The 26,109-nt window shown below is 36.3% G+C and overlaps 1 protein-coding gene across 3 annotated transcripts in view; it reads right to left on the reverse strand.

The window, feature by feature from the left end:
• The window catches only part of LOC117922196 (ABC transporter C family member 13), a 159,928-nt gene that overhangs the window by 34,900 nt on the left and 98,919 nt on the right, over positions 1-26,109 (reverse strand). For all 3 annotated transcript variants that reach the window (XM_034840242.1, XM_034840241.1, XM_034840243.1), the window contains 11 exons: positions 25,511-25,577; positions 24,161-24,278; positions 23,934-24,050; positions 23,714-23,794; positions 23,330-23,587; positions 18,301-18,402; positions 18,143-18,210; positions 17,786-17,917; positions 17,535-17,682; positions 13,687-13,967; positions 13,398-13,557 (listed from right to left, as the gene is read on the reverse strand). In XM_034840242.1, coding sequence (XP_034696133.1) covers positions 13,398-13,557; positions 13,687-13,967; positions 17,535-17,682; positions 17,786-17,917; positions 18,143-18,210; positions 18,301-18,402; positions 23,330-23,587; positions 23,714-23,794; positions 23,934-24,050; positions 24,161-24,278; positions 25,511-25,577 — 1,532 coding nt within the window. The remainder of the gene's footprint in view (positions 1-13,397; positions 13,558-13,686; positions 13,968-17,534; positions 17,683-17,785; positions 17,918-18,142; positions 18,211-18,300; positions 18,403-23,329; positions 23,588-23,713; positions 23,795-23,933; positions 24,051-24,160; positions 24,279-25,510; positions 25,578-26,109) is intronic.

The following is a 26,109-nucleotide window of genomic DNA, read 5'->3' on the forward strand; positions in this document are numbered from 1 at the left end:
TGTTTCTTTTTGGAGGCAATCTACTTGGTAGCTCAATAGGAAATACTTTTGCAAAAATTTTCTAGCAATGCCTTTGCTTTATTAGGAACATCTTGTTGATCTTCTAATATTTCTTTCACCAACAGAAAAAAGGAAACTCCATTAGCTTCAAATTCATTTAAAAAGCATCGAACATTCACATAAAATTGTTCATGTTCTACCATAGACTTGACAAACTCTTCTTTTATCAAGACAAGTAATACCTTAAGTTCATTTTTTTAGAAAGCATAAACATTCTTCTCTCCATGGTAGATACTTTAATTGTCAAATTATCATGACCTTCCTACTAACAAATGGTAGGCTTCCATTTCCACCACATCGCATAAAACCTTATTTGGATAGTTTTTCCCAATTGAGAAGGGTGTTAGACACTAATGCACTACTTTTATTTCACCTCCTTTTTTGAACCAAGCAATTCAATATGGCTTTGGGTGTGGCAACGCTTCCAAGTTGGGCTTTGTCACCATTTCTTTAGAAACAAGATTTTCACAACTCCCCTAATCAATAATAGCATTGCAAAGCCTCCCATATGAAGAAAATCTAATTTTAAAAATATTGTTTTTCTGTTAATCACTTTTTAATGCTTTTGGAGTTAACATGGAACGTCTCACTACTAAGTCTAGAAGACCATGGTCTTCATATGTGATTTCATCTTCCATGAATTCCAGCAACCCTCCTTCATCATGAGGTTCCATCACTACCTCCTTGTTATCTTTATCCTCCCATTCATCTTCATTAATCAGTAAGTTGTTGGCTTGTTTTCGACAATCAGAAGATACCCTATTTTCCACAGTTATAGCATATTATTCTACATCCTGTTGGTTGAAATGAGTTGTTACCATTTTTGAGAACATTATTTCTCATTATTGCATGCCCTTGGCCTTGGTTGTGAGATTGGAAGTAAGTGTTTGATCTAGAATTCTGTCAATCATCAATCACTGCCAAGATTTTTGCTTGACATCTCCTTACCACCTATTATCCTCCAATTGATTAGGCCCCCTTAAACTCTTGATCAGGTGGTTGTTAGACCATCTTTGTTGACTTTCAACCTTTATTGCTAACTGCACAGCACCAATTATTGTCTAACAAGGTTGTAGTTCCACAAAATTTCCAACGTTTGGCCTCAATCCTATCAAATAACGATGAATGGCCTGCACTTTCATTTCAATTAGTTGTACTCTAGTTCACATTTTGTAAAACTCATTAGTGTATTTTCGCATAGAATGTTTGTAACAACCCTAGTTTTAATAATAATGCTTTTGAAGTTTCCTTTTAACCAACTTCTTACTAAGCAAGTAAGAGCATCACCTTCTTGCCTATCTCTTACCAAGCTTGAGGTGTCCCAATGCATGCAACCAAGGATGAGATGTTGGAAGACATGCAACCAAGCATGAAGTATCAATAAGCATGCAACCAAGTATGAGTTGTTGAGGGTATGCAACTAAGTATGAGGTGTTAAAAGCATGTAACCAAGTATGAGGTGTCCAAGGCATGCAACCAAGCAGCGGTGTTGAAATGACGTGTTAAAATAAGTGCAACCTAGAGGACACTAAGCTGCCTTCATCATATGACACCTGGTAGGGCATGGTGACTCACCAAGTTGTTGCACCTACTCAAGTAGCTGCAAGGATTAAGCATGTGTCATGTGTCGTCTCCATGCAATAAGAGAGACACTAATCATTCCTCTTTGATTGACACCTAGCTAGGTCATGCAATGAGCCACCTATATGTTCACTTGCTTTAGGTTCCTACAAATAGGGTGTTCACCTACCAAGAAAGAAAAGCAGAGAAGTATGAAAAAGCTCCTATGGTGGTACTATTCCAAAGGTTTAATCTTTGAGTTGTTGTAATAGATGTAGTGCGAAAATTCTAGTCTAAAAGGCAAGTGATCTTATAAAGCATGATTTTACATGGTTTTAAAATTACATATCTTATGTTTAAAATGTTATATGTATTTATTATTTTTCTTTTAAATATCATGAGATATGGTTTGAAATGTTTTAGTTAAATGCTATTTTCATAATAAATACGTGTTCCATGTATCATTGATATATATGCATATAAATAGTTAAGATGGTTCGGTGATCATGAAGGGATGAGTACGGTTTAGGGAAGCTATGTCTAAGGAGACTAGGTTTTAAATGAGCCCATTGTGACCCCTCTAGCCTTTCTTGGGAGCTTACCTAGTACATACTATTCACTAAAAATCACTGGTACTGTCATTATGGTACTTTATATTATTGCTTTGGATGTGATTGTAATATGCCCTAGACCCCTATCGTGCCGTAGAGATTGAGGGGCACACCGTAGCCAATTGACCTTGTAATCCTCTGTGCTAAGAGTTGGAGGGGACACTGGAACAACTTGTACGAGAAGCGTGCGGAGAAATGTAGGGGCATTGTGTTTATAAAGCCCCATGATATGTGAGACATATGTCGTCTGCAGATGCATATGTGATATATCCCAATGGAGGAAGGGTCACTATACTAGTTATATTGCATGATAGTTGGATGTGCCGAGAGTTAAGAGTGACATCATAGCCATGGATTATGAATGTGTTTGATTGATTATACATTGGGTTGTCCAATGTTATATGCCTACTTGATTGTTATACTATATATTATTTACGTTGAGTGTTACCTGCATGATGAAACTCCTTTTTCCATTTTGGATAGACCATCCTAAAACTTGCATTATTTGATCATTCACTGAGTTATACTTACTTTGTAGTTCCCTAAAATTCTCAAATGAGGACCTCGTAGAACTAGATACCAAGGAAGTTTGATGGGGGAAAGCCTTTTAAGGTTTATTCAAGGAGGAAAGAGAAGACCTAAGTAAACTTTAAGTACGATTAATATTAATTAGAATTGAATTAGGATGGGTATTTGTTGGAGTCTAATTAGGATTAGCTAGTTGACTTATAATATAATTAGAATTTGAGTCATGATAGGTTATTAGAGTCCTAGTAGACTTTGGATTTCTTAGAGAAACCTATAAATAAGCTAATCAATGTAAATCAAAGGGATGATTTGATATTAATAATATTATATTTTCTCTCATTGCAAGATTGCAACCCTCAATGGCGAGACTCCATTGATTTTCTTTTAGGTGAGACTCCTAGAAGGCCTTAGTGAGACTCCAAGGTTTTCCATCTTTTCTTTATTGTTTCTTCTTTCTCTTTATTTCTTATCTTATAAGTTTCTCTGCCATAAAATTTATTCCTTGTTCCTCTCCTTACACCTAAAAATAAAACCCTAGACCACCTACCCTTGAGTGTAGACAACCATCCTAGGGTTGTCCTACATCAGAGTTCCAAAGGACGGACAAGAAAGCATATAACCCTTGTTGCCCCTTTTCTTTTTGCTTCTTTTTGGATAGACTACTGGCATGTAGTCATTTCCTTAGGTATGTACAAGTTTTTGGGTCCCTTAAGGCCAACTTTTATGTACTCAAAACCATGTATCTTGGAAGGGTAATGAATATATAGTTCCTTTGGTATACTTCTTTGTGTTGCTCTGACATAGTATATTTGGTTACGAGTTAATTTCCTTTTGTAAGATAGTACTTTCACCTCAATTTTTGGACTTGAGAGGAGACACTAGCTTATGTAGATGGTGCCTGCAAGGGTGGGTCGTCACAACAATGGCCTTACTGAAGTATTTAGTATTGCTAAAAGAGAATTCCTTCATAGTTCAATGGAAGGAATTGACTACCGATTTTCTGTTATATTTTAGTCCAGCTCTAGATTTTCTTCTTTCCAAATTGAACTCTTGTCATCTACACTTGCTACCACTTAGAGGAAGCATACCCCTTCAATTTTATAGCCACCAGCTTCCCCCTTTTGTTTTCTGGAAGATTTAGAAACTTCAAAACTCTTTCAACTTCATTCAACCGATTTAAGACCTCCTTCGGTTGCTTCTCTCTAGTAAAGTGCGGAATATCTACCTTAATATTTTTATTTTGATCACGATCTATAGTACGATGAAATGTTGATTGCCTCTCTAAAGGTAAAACTCCACCTTCTTCATCCAAAAAGCCCCCTACAGTTTGATGGAACTCCTTAATAGCATGTTAATTTCTCAAATTCCTCCGCTGGTAAGTTGAATATTCTGCCTTCTTTTGTGAAGAGAGAGAGAAAAAGGGAGAATCCCTAATTATTGTTATTGAAAAACTGTGAAGAATACACATTGGACTTGGGTATATATATACATGCTAGTGGGACCCACAATACAGTAAGGAAAGAAAAGGAAAAGGAAAAGTAAATAACCTAAATAACTATACATTATCTAACACTCCCCCTCAAGCTGGAGCATATATGTTATATGCACCAAGCTTGTTACAAATGTATTGAATTCTAGGACCTCTGAGAGATTCAGTAAAAATATCTGCTAGTTGATCATTTGAATTGACAAAACTAGTCGCCACACATCTTGATGCGATCTTTTCTCTAATGAAGTGACAGTCAACTTCAATGTGTTTGGTCCTTTCATGGAAGACTGGATTGGATGCAATATGCAAAGCGGCTTGGTTGTCACAGATGAGCTTCATCTGTTCATCCTTTCCAAATCTCAACTCCCGAAGAAGATGTTTCAGCCATATGAGTTCACATGTTGCCAGAGCCATAGCTCGATACTCGGCTTCAGCACTCAATCTGGCCACTACATCTTGTTTCTTACTCTTCCAAGATATTAGGTTACCTCCAATAAAAACACAATACCCGGAAGTGGAACGTCTATCTGTGGGTGAGCCAGCCCAATCTGCATCTGTGTAACCAACAACTTGGGTATGACCTCTGTTCTCGTACAACACACCTTGGCCTGGTGTGCTTTTGATATATCGAATAATGCGGATTACAGCATCCCAATGGCTATCACATGGTGACTGTAGGAATTGACTAACAACACTTACAGGAAAAGAAATGTCTGGACGAGTAATGGTGACGTAGTTCAGTTTACCTACAAGTTGTTGATATCTCCCAGGATCTCCTAAAAGCTCCCCCTGTCCTGGTATAAGTTTGACATTTGGATCCATAGGAGTGTCTACCGGTTTACAGTCTAACATACCGGTTTCTTCCAAGATGTCTAAAGCATACTTCCTTTGGGAAAGAACCACACCGGAACTGGATTGAGCTATCTCAATCCCTAAGAAATACTTGAGTTTCCCCAAGTCTTTAGTCTGAAAGTGGGTGAAAAGGTGTTGCTTTAGTTTCTGAATACCATTCTAATCACTGCCTGTAATGACGATGTCGTCCACATAAACTACCAGATAAATACACTGCCCCGAAGAGTTATGATGATAGAAAACGGAATGGTCTGCTGTACTGTGGAACATGCCAAACTCCTGAACAACAGAACTAAAACGGCTAAACCATGCTCGAGGAGATTGTTTCAAGCCATATAGAGAACGGCGTAACCTGCACACTAAACCAGACTCCCCCTGAGCAACAAAACCAGGTGGTTGCTCCATATAAACTTCTTCAGCAAGATCCCCATCAAGGAAAGCATTTTTAATATCTAACTGATAAAGAGGCCAAGAACGCATAGCAGCCATGGAGAGCAATAGACGAACAGAAGCTATCTTGGCAACGGGAGAGAAAGTGTCACCATAATCAGAACCATAAACCTGAGTATAGCCTTTAGTAACTAAGCGGGCCTTAAGGCGATCAACCTGACCATCAGGGCCAACCTTAACTGTGTAGACCCAACGACAACCAACTGTAGATTTACCAAAGGGTAAAACAACAAGATCCCAAGTGCCATTGGAGTGTAAAGCAGCCATTTCATCTACCATTGCCTGTCGCCAGCCTGGATGGGAAAGAGCCTCAGGGGTGCTCTTGGGAAGAAAAACAGAAGATATAGTAGAAACAAATGCAGAATAGGGTGAAGATAATCGATGGTAACTCAAAAAATTGTAAATGGGATGAGGATTACGAGTAGATCGATTACCTTTCCGAAGAGCAATGGGTAAGTCAACAGAAGGAGGCAGTGCCAGGGCAGGAGAAGCCGAAGGGATAGGAGGTGAGTCAGCGGTACCTCGGCCAAAGAAGGAGGAATAGCGACACGATGACGGCGATGATAAACCTGAAGTGGGCGAGAAGGCACTGCATCAGGTGGGGAGATAATGGGAAGGGGTAAGACTTCAGAAACAGGAAGAGACTCAAAGGTGGAGAAGAACGATGAGTCCTCAAAGAAAGTGACATCAGCGGAAAGAAAGTAGCGATGAGTCTCAGAGGAATAACAACGATAACCCTTTTGAAATCTGGAATATCCCAAGAAGATGCATTTTGTGGCTCTGGCAGAAAGTTTGTCTTGTCTAGGAGTGAGAATATGAACAAAGCAAGTACAACCAAAAACACGAGGAGGAAGGAAATAAAGTGGTTGGTCAGGGAAAAGAAGGGAATGAGGAATCTGATCATGTAATATAGATGAGGGCATACGATTAATCAAATAACATGCTGTAAGAACAACGTCCCCCCAAAAACGAAAATGAACATGACTATGTAGAAGGAGAGTACGAGCTGTCTCAATAAGATGTCGATTCTTACGTTCAGCTACCCCATTTTGTTGAGGAGTATGAGCACAAGAAGACTGATGAATGATCCCATGTTGGGACATAAATGGAGTAAATGGTGCAGAAAAATATTCCCTGGCATTGTCACTGCGCAACACACGAATAAAAATATTGAACTAGGTTTGGATTTCAGCATAAAATTTCTGGAAAATAGAGAATAACTCAGCTCGATTTTTCATTAAAAATAACCAAGTACATCGAGAATAGTCATCAATGAAAGTGACAAAATACTTAAATCCTAAAGTAGACGCGGTCCGACAAGGACCCCAAACATCAGTGTGGACAAGTTCAAAAGGAGACTTTGCCCGATTATTCAAACGCTTTGGGAACGAAACACGAGTATGTTTCCCAAGCTGACAGGACTCACACGCAAGCGACGACAAAGATGAAAAACTAGGGACCATTTTCTGGAACTTGGATAGACTAGGATGGCCTAGGCGACTGTGGATGAGGAGGGGAGTATCAGTGGAAATGCAAATTGCAGGTGAAGGCGAGGTGAGGTGATAGAGGCCTTGAGACTCACGTCCTATGCCAATCGTCTTCCCCGTACTCCGGTCCTGCAAGGTCACAAATTTATCAGAGAAAGTGATAGAACAGTTAAGAGTGCGAGTTATTTTGCTGATGGAAATAAGATTAAAAGGACACTCAGGGGCATAAAGGACAGAATGGAGAGGTAGGGAAGGGAGAGGATGAGCGAAACCAAAACCTTTAGCCATAGTTTGGGAACCATTAGCTAATGTAACAGTAGGTAAGACAGAGGTAATAGTAATAGAAGAGAAAATATCCTTATTACCAAATATGTGATCAGAAGCGCTAGAATCTAGAATCCAAGGTCCAAGAGAAGATGTGTGGGTAAGACAAGCAGAAGCATTACTAGTCTGGGCAACAGAAGCTGACTTGGTGGCCTGATAGCGGAGATAGTCGTCATACTCACTGTCAGTGAGGAAAATACCCTAAGATGTGGAGGAACTGAGAGGCTGAGGCAACTGAGGATCAGATGACTGGGCCACATGGGCAGTGCGGGGAGGCCGCCCATGTAACTGATAACACCAATCACGAGTGTGGCTAAGCTTATTGCAATAGGTGCAATGAGGACGTTGGCCTCTACCTCGGTTACCACTGCATCCTCCTCGAGAGTTAGTTTGAGAAACTAACACAGAAGAATCTAAAGTGTTATCAGATGACAAAGTCTGAGTGGAGGAGATACGGAGGAGGCGAGCAAACACATCATCCAAGGATGGAACGGAGGAACTGCCAAGAATCTGATCGCGGACGATCTCGAGATCTGGACAGAGGCCAATAAGCGTAAGAACCATGAAGAACTTGTCAATCTGTATTCGTTGATCCCCAACATCAGTAGTAAGAGGCATCACGGTCAAGAATTCCTCCTTAAGAGAGGCAATCTGGCCAATATAAGTAGATAAATCCATGTCTTGTTGTCTGCCATTGACAATAGAAGAAGCCACCTTATAAAGACGTTGGATATCATTCGTGTATAGCCGTTTCGCCTGATTCCAAAATTTAAAGCATGTTTTGTAGGCCCGAAGATGATGCAGAATCTTAGGATCAACTGATTGCCATAACACACTACATAATTGTGCATCTATCTTCCTCCATTGTACTCTGTCAACCTCAGGGATATCCGTCTCCTGCGTAACAAGGTGATCCTCATAACCTTGACCCATAAACCAAAGCTCCACAGAGGCAGACCAGGACAACTAATTTTCACTGCCAACCAATTTCTCCGAAGTAATCATAGGAGATCCAGATATGACAGAGGAAAAAGTGGAACTTTTAGCAGCCATATCTACTTATCTGGTGAATGAAATACGTTTGGATTGAAGAGAGCCCTAATACGGCTTATCGCGGACTTCCTAAGACACGTGCAAGGCTCGGGGTGGAGAGGAAGTCACCGGAGGTCGCCAGAAAGGGTGTTTAGAGGGCCGGCAGAGACAAAAAACCCAAAAAAATGCACTTTCAAGGCTTGAATGACACAAGCAAAGATGGAGGGTGGCTAGATGGCGTCAGGCGAGGCTGGAGGTGGAAGCGCGTGGCCGGAAAGTGACCCACGCGCCCTCACGCGCCGGCACGTGAGATTCAGGCCGCCGGAGAAGAGACGCGCGTGGCCGGCGCGTGGATGGGATTCTTTCTTCGGTGCTTTGAGAAAAGTTGAAGACCTCCTCCTTGCGCACCTGATGGTATGGTCAGTGTCGGAAAAGGATGTCGCCGGAAAAGTCGCCGGCGGTGAGGGTTTTCTGACAGTGATACGATTGATCGGAAAGCTTTAGGAGATGGGAAGGGTGACCGGAATGAAACACGGTCACTGAAAGATTTCCCAAAATGGATTCACAGATAAACCGGAAATAATTAGGGTTTTTTTTCTCCCTTGGCTCTGATACCATGTGAAGAGAGAGAGAAAAAGGGAGAATCCCTAATTATTGTTATTGAAAAACTGTGAAGAATACACATTGGACTTGGGTATATATATACATGCTAGTGGGACCCACAATACAGTAAGGAAAGAAAAGGAAAAGGAAAAGTAAATAACCTAAATAACTATACATTATCTAACAGCCTCTAATGGTGGAATTCAGAGCACCAAAAATATCAGCTTGCTCCAACCTAACACATAGTTAATTAAGCTCCTACTGCAAGTTTGCAAACTCTTCTATAGTTAGACTGTTTCCTGCTGGTTGTAAAGATGTAGCATTCAAATGATCCCCAAATCCAATCATTGATTCAAAACAATCACGAATTTGGAACAAAGGCTTTGATACCAATTGATGAAATATTGAAAAACTAATATAGCTACTATCCAAGTAGACCACAACCAAGTTACTCCAAACACTGCCGGAGCTGAGATTTCTTAAAGGAGAAATAGAGGAAAAATCCTTTGCATGAATTGAAACCAGAAAGTTTTGGATAATCACTCAGTATATTTCTCCTGGAAAGAAATAATGGAAGTCCTTACAATAAGTAAGGTCTTCTCTTTTATAAGCTAGCCGTCAACTACTTTTTGATGGTTTTCAAGATACAATTAGTAGCCTTTATATAGTCATTTCCTATAGTTCTAGTAAAAAAAATAAAAAATAAAAGGCTGACATTTTGACTTGTAATTTAATAACAAACTTTTCCCACACAAACCTTTGACTATTCAAATTCGCTATCAATTCTCTCTTAATGATTGCATCAAAACCCTCAAGGAGCACCCTCTAAAGGACTACTGCTTTCCTTTGAAAATTTACCTCTTCTCTTACAGTATACTTTGTCCTTTTACTAAGGCCTATATCCTTTACTGCTAAAAGGAAGTGAAGATTTGTTGTATTTAACAATGTTGATATCCATAGAAGCCAAAAGTGCATTCACACTCCATTTTACTAAGGGTTAATCATTTTATCTGAAAGCCATCTAAAGGAATAAGGGGTGGGTCTACAGCCTGATCCTCTTAAGGAACAAGTCTCTTTGGAAGCTCTAGGGAAGGAACTAAGGGAGACAACACTGTCAGGCACATCAGGACCCAAAGCACCCTGGGAAAAAATCTCTAACAGATTATTGACTAGAAGGCTAGAAGGATCACCACAAGACAACTCTCGAATTTTCTGGGAAGAAGGGACTGGCCTAGAATTACAAGACTAGACAAGAAGGATAAAATAGGAAGTTTCCCAGCTGATTTTGACTCCCTCAAAGATAAATCCAACGCCCCGCCAAAATTCAGACCATCTGTGACTGCTTTTAAATTAGAAGGCCAACCCTGGATGGCATTAGGATAAGAACACCTCTCTGTATCTTCAGAAACAGAATTCTGGACAGCTTTTTGGATATCGTGATGATATAAGAAAAAGGCCATTCTTCCTATAAGCTTTGACAAAAGCCTGCAAATCCTTCCGAGGTTCTTTGTAGATGAGCGCCCAAATTCTTCATCAGAGGACTCCATACCCTCTGAAGATGGGACAATCTCTTAACTCTTTTCTGCAGGCTCTTTTCTCTCCTGAAATTGACTCTATGTCAGCTTTGAAGCCACAACAAATGTTCAGATCATCATTAATCTTGTGATTCCTGCCACTGAAAGCCCTCATTTGACTTCTATGAGCCTCAATAGGTGGTGAAAGGTGAATCTCAATGATGGACTACACCTAGAGGGGGGTGAATAGGTGTTGTTGAACAATTTAAAAAAAAAAAATCTCCCGACACAAATTATCTAACCTTAGAATTTCTCAATATCTATGAACTTCTCTTCCAACTTTTCAACAAAGTATAAAATTCACAAGCAAGTATGAATGCAACAACACTCCAACAAATTTCAAATGCAAGTCATATGCCAATGCTTCAACACTCCTCAAGATTAATTCATAAAAACAATTATCTACTTAACTCATTTCCAATTACTACAAGATATCATCAACCAAAATGAACAAAAAATAAAAAATATATTTAAGATATCCAATGGATAATCACACATATTTCAACTCATTTTTCTTCCATTCAACATATATGCCCAAGTAATCAATGATATCAAAAACTGAAAATAAATCAAAGAGGAGAATGAGAGAAAGAGACAACGACACCAAATTTTTAATGTAGAAAACCTCCGAAGAGATAAAAAACCACGGGTCTACAACAGATCGAAAATGTCTACTATGAAGAACAAAAACCGAATACAAGGTTTTACCTAGCTCAAGCCTACCAATCCTTCCCGAACCACTTGACTAGTACCTTTTACTAGCAACTTCTCAACTTCTTCTTCCGGAGCACACTTGGAGTCTACACCAAGCTCGATCTCAGCCTCTTCTTGAATCCACACAAGAAGAAAATGGGTTTTTACCCAAACCCAAATAGATTAGAGATTGAGAAATGAATGAATGAAGAATCAACCAATTTTTTTTCTCAAGAAAATCCATTAAAAACAGTTTGGAAAACAATAGGAAAGTTGGATTTTCTTGGCAACCAAACACCCCAAATGAGGAAAGGAGAAGAGAACCAAAGGGGATGGTTGCTGCTATGTCTCTCTCTACTAAACATGAAGCAAGTTTTGGGTTTTTAAATGAAGGAAGCCCTTGATCCAACGGATGAGATTTCATCAAAAAAGTGTAAGCTGGATTCATCCGACCTAAAGCTAGATCAATCTTGGAATAGGGCATTACCAACACTTAGTAAAAAAAATTCTTCCTAAGCCTTCCTAACTTCTTAAAAAATATTTTATGTAAAACAACATTTAAATAATATGGTTGATTCAATTTCATCCAACTCCAATCTCAATTACATACCTTAGTCACTTGACAAACTCAACAACTTAATCTTCATTGGGCAAAGTAGTCCGAAGAAAGATTGGAAAAATTGAGTTAGGAGACACTTAGGAATTTTGTCTAGAATTGTCAACCTAACTACAACACTCACAGGTGGAACCACACTGCTAGGAAGATTCCTATTATGTGCCTTCGTCTTTCAGCCTCTATTGTCTAGATGGATTAGTGCTACTAGAAGCTGACTTTGCAGATTTTGACTCCTATACCAACATATTGTGACAATCAAACCACTATCCTTATTGGGAATAATACTATCTTTCATAGGCATACTAACATGTAGAAGTTGCATGTTATTTCATACAAGATTTGTTGATGCAAAAGTAGATTGTTACACCTTATATTTGATTTTTGATTAATGAAGTGACATTCTTATGAAACAATTGCCTCATAGTACTTTCATTAATTATCATCCAAGTTAGACATGTTTAGTCTTCAAGTTCCAGCTTGAGGGGGAGTGTTAGAGTTTATTTTCTTTTTATTTTTCTTTTTATTTGTAAAGTTATGTGAAGAGTTATTCTATCAATTGGTTATTAGTGCCAATATTGTAATTTTAGTGAATGATGTAAAGAGATCAGAGGGTATAGGTAAAACCTAGTCAGACAAATCTAAACCTCTTTTATAGACTTTCTTCTTCTCCTCTTTTCTCCTCCCTAACCCTAACCCTAATTTCACAAGTTTCTACTTGTAATGATATTAAAATATAAGTTGTCAACTTATTCTTGGAAAGCAATAGTGTTGCTTTAGGAAGAAAAATAGACATAAAAATCAGATCTGTAAATGGATACAATTTTATACACATGTTACTCTCAAGGATTCCAACATTTCAGAACTACAGTTGGATTGCACCTCCTCAAAACTGCTCTAATATTCATGACCTTTGTTGTATCCTAGAGGTAATTTGCACCCTTCTAACTAATTCAATAAGTAGGCAGCAAATAAAATCTCAAAGAAAGTTTTCATCTATGTGCCTGGACACTGCAAAAACTTCCTTAATTATCTAGCAACTGCATGATTCTTCTTCCACATGGTAGACTCAATGATATTGCTTAAATTATATAAATATTGTCCAAATGCCACATCATGACTTTAAATTTCAAAATGACTTCTAAAAGTTTTGATAAACTACTTTGCATTTCCAATATCTGCTTCCATAACTGAATTCAATCAATGGTTTTTAACTTAAATAATTGAGTTAAATCTTCATCACTTAATTCAATAACTGGAATACTCACAACAAACTTTCACAGAAAACATGTCCATTGGTAGAATATAACAAGTTCAATCAACTGTGGGATGGCTAGGACAACTTTTCTAGTTTGGTTGCTAGGGGAAGTTTTTGTCAGTTGCATTTGCTGTGGAGTCTTTTTGACTAATAGGCTTCTAAAGGTACTTTTCAACGACTAATTACAATGATTTTAGAACTTTGACAAGGTTTTACAATAACAAATTGATGGAAGTTCATTCAAAGAAGAACTGATCAGTTACCAGATAAAAAGATGTGGAGTACTCTGTATGGCTACTTCCTGTTGTTGTATCAACCCAATATGACAGCCACAGATCATTTCCATTACGTGAAGCTTGCATTAAAATTGCTGACAGACATATTACAACTGTAATAAACCAACCAGAATATGTGGCATAACTTCTGCAGAGGATAATCATTAACAGTAAAAATTACTAATCAAACAAGTATATTAATGAAACAAATAGGAAAAATCCTAAAGATATTTCTCAACTTTAACCACCAAATGTTACAATAAAAGTTATCACTCACTTGTATACTGTAAGTTCAACTCTGCCCTCTTTCCTCAGCTCAATCTCAATGATCTCTTGTGCTTCCCCAGGAACACATATAGAATCCCTCTCAGGTTTACAATCTTGTTTTGTTTCAGTTGAAGTATTAGTGCTGCATTCTAGGCTTTGAACTTGAGATACAGTAAATTCATTCAGAGAACAGAATGTAGAATATGAAGAAACAGAAAAGTCAGTTGAACTCCCCACCCACTTCACGTGTCCTTTGTCCATTACCACAATCATATCAGCAGAAGACATTGCCTGAATGATGTAGAAATACTGAATAATTCTCAACTTTGTTTGGAAGACCACTAGTTTGTGAAAGTCATAAGTTAAAACAGCATTCAAGATCATAAACATTGCTCACTTGAGCTGCTAAGACCAAAGTATCACTCAACTTGCTATACATTTTTTTTCCCATTATTTAACTACTTAAGTTCTGGGGGTAGCTGATAGCTTAACACAGTACCAGAACCTTGGTTTCCAAGAGGCCTGGGGTTTGAAGCTTATCATTTATTCTATAAATTAAACCCACATGAAAGATAAGGTCACAAGTGAGACAGGTTGTCAACTATTAGCCTAAGTATTAGCTGTTTTGATAAACATTGTTGGTTCGTCATCTAAATCTTAAGCTTTTGGGTTAACTAGTAGCCCAGCACAAGCTATGGCTCACTTTCAAATAATGCTATGCTTGACAGTAGTATCTAGACATAAGTTGATTCCCAGACCAAATTCACTGAATTAAGAAACAATTATAAAGGTGCCAATAACTACGACAACATCAAAAGACCAGATAACAATATTCCAATTCCACTTCCATCATATGTTATGTAACCATATTGCAACGTGTAAGAAGTTTTTGAGGACAGAGTTCAAACTTAATTTCTAGCTCATGCTTGTGTTTCCATCATATTAAGTTCATGAAGAACAATCCAAACCATCCAGAAGAATTATAGCTACTGAAATTTCCAAAACAGAACCAACTGAATTGAAAATTGCAACAGTTATTCAATAGATAAACCCTCTTCACTATATCACTATTCTTAATTCTTGCTTGAACAATCAATTCAATAAATAAAAAATCACATGGAATTGATGGACATTACACATTAACAACTTTGCCACTAGATGATTAACAAAAAGTGGAGACACAAGAAAGGGAACAAAAAAAAAAAAAGAAAATTAAATTGACTAGAAATTTCCATTGACCAATAACTCTTCTTTCTTTTGAATATGACGTAAACATCTAATTTCTGATATAATGCCAAAATATTAAACAGAGAGAGAGAGAGAGAACAGTAAAGAAAAGAAGACCATCATCATCCAGTTTTAGCTTGCCATTGTTAATTTAATACATTTCATCAATAGATAGAATGCAGCAAAATTTGGAAACATGTTTGATTTTTAGTTGATTTTGACCCATTTATTTCAAGTAGATGGAGATATCTCACTTCACAACTGTTGATTTTGGCCCATTTACTTCATCTAGGTCTTTATTGAGACTAGTAAGAAACTCAAAACACTCTTTCCTTTTCAATCATTTTTCTCTGCTTCCCACAACACTTGGTACACCATTAAACACACTTTTCTTTTCAATAATTTTTTTCTGCTTCACACTACACTTGGCACACCCCTAATCAGCCTCATAAAATGAATCAAGCTGTTGCCATAAGTACTTCAATGCATTACAGTATTGAGTCATGGATCAGCTCCCTTGTTTTGTATCTCATAGCTTTGATTGATCTCAAATACTTTTTCAGAATTCCCCAAATCTGAGTAGGTCATTTTGTAGCATCTCAAACATCTTTTGCAATCAACAAAAAAAGGTATCTTTGGCTAACTTCAGTCTCTATGGAATTAATCAAGTTATCAACCACATAATCACTATTGAATTTTTTGCATCCCATCCTTGAAAAGGCAAGGTCATCCTCCTTTGGTCCTTTAGTGGCTCCATCAAGTGTCCGAGCTTTCCTCTCCGTTGAATAACCCATTTGACTGACTAAGACCATTACAAGTTTAATTTTTACCGTTCAACTTGTAGACTGTAAGTTGGAGAGAAACATTCTCTTCTCCCTGCAATATGGTCATCAATTGTTATTGTGATGTTTATTGGGATTGGCTCAAGTAGACTATAGACAAGTCCTCTTCTCTACTTGTCCCAACCATGGTCGTTTTAGCCATTAAACCCTAGGGCCAAAGGTACCGCTCTAATACCATTTAAACAGTGACTAGAAAACAAATAAAATAGCTCTATTGCATTATTTGAATGAATGACCAGTACAATTATAGAAAAATACCTAGCAACAAGATAGAATCTAGGCTAAACTAAATCAATAGAAAATAGGAACCAAAATTACAGAGAGATATAGCTTCCTAATCACCTACAACAGCTATATTTCAAATTTTAAAAACAAAATATTAATAAAATTGAAACATAACAAACTTGATCCTAACTTATATTCTCTCACGTTAGGTATTTCATGATATCCAAATATGCTATCTATGATGTTAATCCAATTGAAAAAAATCCTTAGTATTAGGACTTGCACAAAATTTAGGAAACATAATCTTAATATTTCTTTTCTACTGTCATTTAGCCCGTTCAATAGGTTATCTTCAATGGTGCAGAATATAGGAAAGATTTTCCACTAAAATCCAATTACTACACATCATTTTCCAGTGAAGATTAAGATCACCAGTGGGCAATTAACTAGCAGGTTCATAACGCATTAAGCCAATGATATGGCCAATATCTTGACTTGTCTTTAAAGAAACTCTACTTGGTCTAAAGAGTGTTACAATAATGCTTTACTTAAAGCAGGCACTTGACAACATCCACTTCTCAATTATTATTGTGGTGGCATGATTGATCATATAGTAAGCTAAAACCAAAGCTCTAACACCAAATTTGATGCATATACCAAGAGAGGATGATCTACTTTGTTCACAATAATAACCAAATTCAGAAGTAAGAAAAATGATTAGAAACAAGGAGAAACTTCAGGTAAATTAAAGTTACTAAATAAAAATATATAATGAAACTAAAGAATAATAATCTTCAAAGCATAAATAACATTTAAAATCTTCTTAAGCCTAGAAATAATAGGAAAACAGTTCTACTCATAAAAGACCTAGATGCATATATATTAAATAGAAAATCTAAGAACATAAAAAAAAAATGTAAATATATTAAAAATAGGAAATTAGAACAATGGGAAACTAATTCAAATTGCACAAGGATTTCCGATGCTACACAAAATTCTTCATGCACTAAGTTGCATCACTACTAGTGTTTTTACACGTTCTTTTCTAAAGCACCTCTCATCCTTCTTTGTGAATCTTTCTATTAGTTAATATAGTTTCAAGTATAGTTTCAAATAAAAAAAGAAATAAGTTTCAAGGATCTAAGAAAGTGCATGGATCTAGATACAAAAAAGGGTAAGGATATTTTTGCATCCAAACCTTTCCCCCTGACCCAAAAAAAATGGTAGTTGGGACTATGGCTTCATTTAGCAAACATGAGATTAGGATCTCTCTTTTTCACTGGTCATATGAACCACGCTATAAATGCAATTGTAGGATACTGTAATTTTTTATATAAGAAATTGTTGTGAGCACTATTACAAAATAGTACTATCCACTAAATTAAGATATGTTTTATTTCTACTCTGCTACACTGCATCAAACATTATATTTTAAGACTGAATGATTCCTATAGAAAACTTACTCCTTGTCCTGCTGCCTCAAACTGAAAATTTTAAATTGTTGTATGGATCTTACTAGCGTACAAAAATGTCTCAAAAACACCAAAGGGTTCGGAGCAATAACCTGAATATTATGTGTACAAAGAACACGTGTATGCTGGTTCATAAGAGGCCCCAGGATTGCATTATGTAGAATGCACCTGGCAACTTGTGCATCAACAGCACTCAGGACATCATCGAGCATAAATATATCAGATCCATGATAAATAGCCCTGTCAATTGCACAAAATTCAAAAAGAAGTTGCCAAAAATAAAGAAACAAAATAGTTCATGTTCATAATGCTAGCTGCATTAGGCACAGAGGAAAGATAATACCGTGCCAGAGCAAGTCGAGCTCTCTGTCCGCCTGATAAGTTGACTCCTTTATCTCCAATATAAGCCATGTCACCTCCAACCATTAGTGAGATATCAATGTCCAGTGCACATGCCTCTAATACATCTGAGTACCTACTCAAAATAGAAAAAGAAACTAGTATTGAAGAACCAAAAAAAGGTTCACTTGCTGATTGTTTTTCAACATTTCACATGGTCAACAATAAGAAACAAAATTACCTTTTATATTGCAAACGGCAGGAGCAATTGAGCTTAGATAGTGAGAATAGACAATGAGGAAACACAAACAAAATTATCATGACTTCTCAAAATTTTACTCTGATGTTGATAGATTTATACCTTGTAGGATCATACGCCTTTCCAAACAAGATATTCTCACGTATTGTCCCCGATAGAATCCATGGGACCTACAGTTCCAAATAGCAAAGTCCATCATAAGGAAATTCGGCCTTGAAATAGAGTAGATATGGCAAGCACATGTTGGGACATTTACAAACCTGTGGTACATATGTTATAGATCCACCCGAATATATTGATCCATGGATGAGCCTCATTTCTTTCAGAATTGAATTTAACAAGGATGACTTACCCGAACCAACCTGAATGTAGAGTGGATTAAATGTGGTGACTGTTGAAATAGGACCATCCAAAAGGCAAGGATACAAGAAGTTTTGCATTTTATTCTATCAAATATAAATTCTACAATCAAAAATAATTTTTATTATTTTCTCACATTCATCTGTTCAAGTTTTTTTTAACCTCTGTTACTTCTTCATGATTTTACAGACAGTAAAGAAAACATGAACAAACAGCTAAAAATATCTTGAGAGAGGCCAGTGTTTTGAGGTGGAAAATTTCAAGTAATGGGTTCTTTTCAGTGAAATTCATATTTGATGCTTAGCTGCAAGGGTGATGTTCTTACCAAGCTTCTGAGATTTGGAGCTCCTCAGTCTACTACCCAAATTGGTTTTCTTTGCTTGGTCAAACATATGGAAAAGATTCTAATGATTAACTAGTTGATGCAACAGAGAGGAAGCTAAAACAAAGTGTGTGGCATCCTCTCCATTTTAGGTCCAAAGAGAAAGCAGGGGATAAGAGGCAGTCCTCTATGGAATAAATTATTGCTTGGGTTCTGAGTCTAAGAGTTGGTTGTTTTTATTCATATTTTCTCCAATCCTTTGCTTTGTGTAAGGTGATCAGCGTATCTTCCTTGGGCACTTGAGATTGAACCTTCCCATTTTCAATGTCACTTGTTTTACTTAATAAAAAAATATCTATCAGACTATTGGCATTATAAATAACTTGAGAAAAACCTATTGGAAGCAGCCTACTGCCGTCAACTTAGCTGTTGAGGCACATATTCTAGCCTCATTGGAAGCTTTGAAATTGTTGAGCATCTTAGTTGTGACAAGGTTGGGGGCCTCAATGGCTTCTCCATATTATGGATCTTTCTAGAGCTTTAGCTTGCTCCTTCACATGAAAGTCTAAGGTAGCTACCATGAAGTTGATAAGACTTACCACAAATAGAGCTCACTCATGTCTTGACCTTGTTGGAAATTTTCTAACCCCAGAGTTTTTCTATCCTTGCCATTGTCTAGTTTTCTTATTGGGAGATTTTTTAGCATTGGGAGATGCTTTTATAGTTTTTCCTCCTTTCCTTTTTAGGTTGTTGTATTGCCAAAATGATCTGTCCTTTCTACTTCTTCTGTTAAACAATATTTTTGTTCACTATGAGCATATATATATAGGACAATATTTTTCTATAGAGATATGTGTCTATGTAGCATGTCCCAAGTTCTAACTTTCCAAGTTCACTGTTATTCTAACACTAGACAAATGGTCTTTCCATGTCATTAAAAGCCTATTTGGGAGTGTTTTTAGGAGGGTCAGAAGAGCTTCCTAATGTCTAGAAGCACTTTCCTGACAAAGCTTTGGCATTTGGCAAGGTTTTAAAAATCTAAAGAATCACTTGAAGTGATTTTAGGACTATCACATGAAGTGATCTTAGGACTATCACATGGTAGGTTGCAGGCAAAACTGATGGAGATTAGTTTGGTTGTTATTAGATGACATAGTTAAAGTTGTTAGATTGAGGGTTTTTTTCACCATATTTCTAGGTGGTTAGTTATCTATGTTTTGTTCCTAAAATAAAGGGTGTCTACAGCCTATAAGAGAGTATTGTATTGTTTGATTAAAACTAGTTTTCTAAACTAAAAAACTATTGAGTTTTGGCTGCTCTTCTTTCATTCATATATTTTTTCAAAATTGTAGTAAATTGGGCCCTAGATCACTAAAATGTATTTTTTGGGGGGATATTTAGCAACCTAAAAAGGGTATCAGTGTTATTCCTCAGAAAAACAATTTTTTTTTACTTCCATGGATGTCACATTTTTTTAAAATCAACCTTATTTTACCCAAAATTCCGTACAGGAGGAAAATGAACGTGAAGGAAATTTTGGTATAGGGACAATGATTCAAATTCAAAATATCTGAGTAATTCAAATTCAAAAAATTCAAGTCTATGGGAGTATTTTTGGGATTTCTCACCTTATTCTTCCTTACCATCCATATCTTCCGCACAGCCACTCCAAGATCCTAATCTCTCTCATCAGCCCAAGTCTCCCACCCAATCAGAATCCAACTCAAAGTCAAATTCGAATTCTCCTAGTCCAAATTTCTCTTCTCCAAATATGATACCAAATCTGCATCAACCTCAGAGTCCATATTGTACTACTTAGTTTATGCCTTCTGTTCAGCTCATATCCACTCAAACAGCACCCAATCCAGAAAATTCAAATCCAAATCAGAGTCCCAACAATTTGGATTTTTCTACAGCCAAGGAAGCAACAATGGCAGGGGGAGATTTGCTTTTATTTAGACCCGTTTACTCACGGAAAGAGACTTCAAAGAAGGAGAACAATCCTAAAAATTCCAACCGTTAGGAATCTAATCTGAAGTCAGGTATGAACATAGACTTAATTGGTCTTGACATTCCTATTGCAATGAGGAAAGGAATTATATCTTATACAAAGCATCCTATATCAAATTTTATGACATATGAACACTTATCCCACTCTGTTCAAGCACTAGTTACTAACCTCTCAGGTGTGGAAATTCCTAAAAATGTGCAGGATGCATGGAGGAACCTAGAATGGAAAAAAGCCATAATAGCAGAGATGCAAGCTCTAGAAGAAAATGGTACATGAGTTATCATATGACAACCTAAGGACAAGACACCAATGGGATGTAAGTGGGTATTTATAGTCAAATATAAAGCAGATGGTTCAATTGAATGCTAGAAGGTAAAACTCGTTGGGAAGGGATACACTCAAACCTACGAAATTGATTACCAAGAAAAATTTGCTCTGGTTGCTAAGATAAATACAGTTCAAGTCCCATTGTCATTGGCACCCAATTAAGATTGGCCTCTTAAACAATTAGATGTGAAGAATGCATTCCTAAACGGAGATCTAGAAGAAGAAGTCTATATGGAGTTACTAATGGGATTTGATGAAGAAAGAAAAAAATGGAAAAGTTTGCAGACTAAGAAAGTCATTATATGGCCTAAAGTAGTCACCTAAGGCACAATTCGTCTGGTTCACTAAGGCTCTTCGTCAACATGGATATAAGTAAGCACAAGCAAATCATACTCTATTTCATAGGCAGAAAGAGGGAAAAACAACAATTCTCATTGTTTATGTTGATGATATTATCCTAACTAAGGATGACTGAGCAGAGATAGAATGCTTAAAGAAAAATCTTGCAGCCGAATTTGAGATGAAAGACTTGGGAAGTTTAAGATATTTTCTTAGGACGGAGGTTGCAAGAAACAGAAAGGGGATTTCCATTTCTCAAAGGAAATATGTGTTAGATCTACTAAAAGAGACAAGAATGCTTGGATGTAAACCAATAAACATTCCTTTGGATCCAAACTTGAAGATAGGTGAACATCCAACTAACAACACAGTGAATCAAGGAAAATATCAACACTTGATCAAGATGCTTATTTATCTATCTCACACCAGGCCAGACATGGCTTTTGCGATAAGTTGTGTGAGCCAATTTATGCATTCTCCATTGAAAGAACACATGAAAGTAGTATATTGAGTTTTGAAATGTCTAAAAGGGAATCTTGGTAGAGGACTCTTCTTCAAGAAAACAGAAGAAAAAGGTGTTGAAGCCTTTATCGGTACCAGCCGGGTTGGCTCAGTTAGTGATAGAAGATTAACATCAGGCTACTACTCATTTGTCTAAGGAAATATAGTAACTTGGAGAAGCAAGAAGCAAATAATGGTAGCAAGAAGCAGTGTTGAAGCAGAACTTAGATCTGTAGCTCATGGAATTTGTGAGTAACTATGGCTAAAGTTGTTGTTAGAGAAGTTAGAAGTAACAGTAAAGCTACCAGTGAGACTTTACTATGATAACAAGGCTGCCATAAATATCTCACAATTTGGTGTATCATGACCGAACCAAGCATGTGGAGATTGATAGACATTTTATTAAAGAAAAGATACAGGAAGGAGTTATCTGTATGACTTATGTGCCAACATCAAAACAAGCTGCAAACCTTCTTAGAAAAGGACTCGTCAAGCTATCATTTGAGAAGTTAGTGGACAAGTTGGGGTTGTTTAATTTATTTAGTCCAACTTAAGAGGGAGTGTAGGCAAAACTGATCACTGAGAGAGATCAGTTTGGTTGTCATTAGATGACTTAGTCAAAGTTGTTAGATTGCTGTTTTTTTCTCTCCTTATTTCTAGGTAATTAGTTATTTGTTTTTATGTTCCTAGAATAAAGGGCGTTTACAGCCTATAAGAGTGTATTGTATCGTTTGATTAAAAGTAGTTTTCTGAATAACAAAACTGCAGTGTTAAATCAATTCCTTCCTTGTGTTAGCATTTATGGGTGTTTTTTTTTTTTTTCTACAAATCACTTTTTTGTTATGTAGCACTAAAAACACAATTTTTTTTTTTTTTGTTTATATCCAAACATCAATGGAATCATCATAAAAGTGTTTTCATTATAATCACTCCCGGAAGGGTCCTAAATCCAACATACTAAATTTGAGACTAAATAATTTAACACAAACTAAGCTTTTCCTTATTACAGAGTATGCTACTTTCATTTACAAGACTCGTATCAATCAATCAATATTTCTATTAACATTGCAATATTTGTCAAATTTAATAAATTAATATACCAAAATGAGAACGGATAGATCAATTGGGTCTTTTGCAGTTCAAAGTTTGGTTAGTTTATTTTGATAATGCATTAGACACAAAGATAATATTTTTGTTTTTCTTAATGTAAAATAGGATTTAAAAAATATATTACAACATGAGTTTTTATCAACAGGGAGTAAAGATCTTTATTGACTGCATTTGGGAAGTTGGGACAGCCAGACAGGAAAGTCTTATTTATCTACCTTCATGTCAATCAAACTGATTATGCCAGTATAATTTTTACCATAAGACTCGGAAGAATCAATGAGATAATAAACTTTTAAGAAACTTCAGTCAAGGAGTTGACCTCTCCAATTATTGCAACCAAAGAACCCTTTGGAAGGCCTAGAGTCACATGATGTAAGACCAAATCTTTTTCCACTTCTTCACTGCTTGACCAAGCACAAGATGCATCACACATGGCAACAGCCATATCTTCTAATTTAAAATTAAACTGACCACTGAAGGAAGGTGATGAAGGAGAACCAGCTGTTTGTTCCAGTTCAGCAGCTTTATGCTCAGAGCAGGACAGGAACCTGCTCAACCGCCTTGTAGATATAATGGCCTGAGATAAGGATGAGAGAGGATGTAGCTTTTAAATCCAAAACCATTTATTGTTGAAACGTTATAATTATTAACCAGAGGAAAGATCAAAGCTTATAAGTATCAAACATGAACATGGACTACTCACATCAATCAATCCATTGATCACCCATGGGAATGAATTTAGAGGAGAGATCAAAGTATTAAACAAAGCAAGACAAGTAAAGACCTGAAAATAAGGTTTCAGAACAGCATTAGGTTTCTCAACAATCACTAGATTTTTACTGGAAAAACAAATAAGGAAAAACTAAAAAAATTAAACCATGATCACTAAGATATTACACATAATCAAGAATATGTTACAATACCATTGCAGCATCAAGCTGATATCCCATCAATGTAAAGAGGCCGAATGTGAACAAAGAGAAAAGAGTTGGTGTTGTTGCCCAAAAGAATACACACCAGGCATCTAAATACTTCCGTGTCTAATAAAAAAGGAGAAACATAAGGATGGACGATTAATCCAGGCATTTGAAAGAAGAATATATTAACAGTACTATTGTAAGAACTCTATGAATTAAAGTACATTCCATACAGATAAGTGTTTCACTTCTGAAGATCTTATCTCCATCAACCAACTCATGAAAAGAAGCTCCCAGCCATACATCTTCAAAGTGCGAATGTATGCCAAAATTTCTGCTGTCTTACTAATCCTGTCAAAGAGCTTCCATGTCTAGGATGTAAAAATTTCCAGAAATTATAAACATTCACTGCTAGAATTTATATTTCCTGCTGTTGTCACATATCACCACTAGTATCTTTGTTATCACTACTTTCAAAAACGTACATCTAACCTATTGTTGACAAGATTCACATTTAAGATTTGTGGATACAAATTTGATTTAAAAAAAAAAAAATTGTTAGTGACAGAGAGAGCTCCTGTGGAATTCTTAATACCACTATCATCTTACAGCATCGTGGTCTCCCTTTTATAGAGCATTTAATAACTACTAACTCTTTCTGGAAGTGCTGGCATTGCATTTATGAATACATCCAGCTCTTCACTCATTGCTCAGTTACTACCAATGATTGGGCCCACATTTGAAGTTTTTTTAAGGTAACATTCCAAAAAATAGCCCTTTTGTTCAACTCATCTGTTCATATCAACTATCTATCATAGGTTCACATGTTTATTTTTGGTATATGTAAGCAATATTATTAATTAAATTACACTTTTGTATTTTTCCCTGTAGCATAGATTTGATAACAAGCAAAATGTTTTTTTTTTTTGGCTTTCAAATGGAAGTGTTTTTTTATCTTTCTTACTTGTTTTATCTTCACGATTGTCTCTCTCTATCACCTGAGTGATGGTGCCCATATAAATGCACCTCAGCTGTCTGGAATAATTATATTATTATTTTGTAGTTATCTACATCCACCAAAATCAACTCTAGCCAATTAGCTGCAATTGAAATGTAGTTGATCAAAAATCCAACAGAATGCAACCAAACAAACTTTGTCCAATCAATTTGGAAGTTGATAAAGACTTCAAGGTTGACTAAAATATGGTGAATGCAGCCATTGGTTTCAATAATAAAATAAGAAGAAAAAGAACATTACATAATTAAGACCTCAAACATAAATTTTAAAATGGTCCAAATATAGCCTTTTCTTTTTAAAATGTAAGGGCTGGATAAGCGTTGAAAGAACCTACCAGATTTAGTCAACATAATGCAACCATTTTCATGACAGAAGTATAACAAGTGCACATTACAGTCAACTAATCATTATAATTTGTTTCATTACTCTAAGAATCGATAAGTATTCAAGTATCTTGGGCAAGCAAAACAAGAGTGGAACAGAAACATTGGAGAAAAATAAAATCTAAAAGTCATTTTATAAACTAAATGGAGTGTAATAATGAAAAAACAAAAACAATATATACCTCTCATCCTTTTTCTTCATCATTTTTTCAGTGGCCCTGGCAATCAATTTGGAGATCCATTTGTTCACTGTACATAAGAAAGTTTAATATCATGAGAAATATATTTGGTCACAGAAGAATTAAGCAACAAAATGAAGAAAGGAACATATGAGAAATATCAACAAGTTTGAAGCAAAATGCATGTGGAATTCTTCTAGAATGAAAACATCATTATATCAAACATATGTAGCCTGGTATTAGCGTTTAGTTATCACATATCATTTCCAAGGAACCATGGAAAACTTAGCATTGCCTAGTGCAGAAGCTGAAAGCCCATGTTATGAAGCAATGAAAATGAATTTAATGCTCACACAATGCTAAAATCAGGCATGAGTAGTAAAACTTAAAAAGACCATATAACTTGAACATAAATAATATTATGCAGATCAAGATCATCCATTTCACATTTATTATTGGCGTAAACATAGGAATAAGAGGATTCATATTTACATTAAGACTGGGATTTCAATTCCCATCAAAATTAGAAAACTTATTTTACTCACCACAGTTTTCTATTTCAGCTAGTATTTTTTTTCTTTTAGGATTCTTGAATTATTTTA

Source organism: Vitis riparia, chromosome 9 (genome assembly GCF_004353265.1).
Source record: "Vitis riparia cultivar Riparia Gloire de Montpellier isolate 1030 chromosome 9, EGFV_Vit.rip_1.0, whole genome shotgun sequence".
NCBI lineage: Eukaryota > Viridiplantae > Streptophyta > Magnoliopsida > Vitales > Vitaceae > Vitis > Vitis riparia.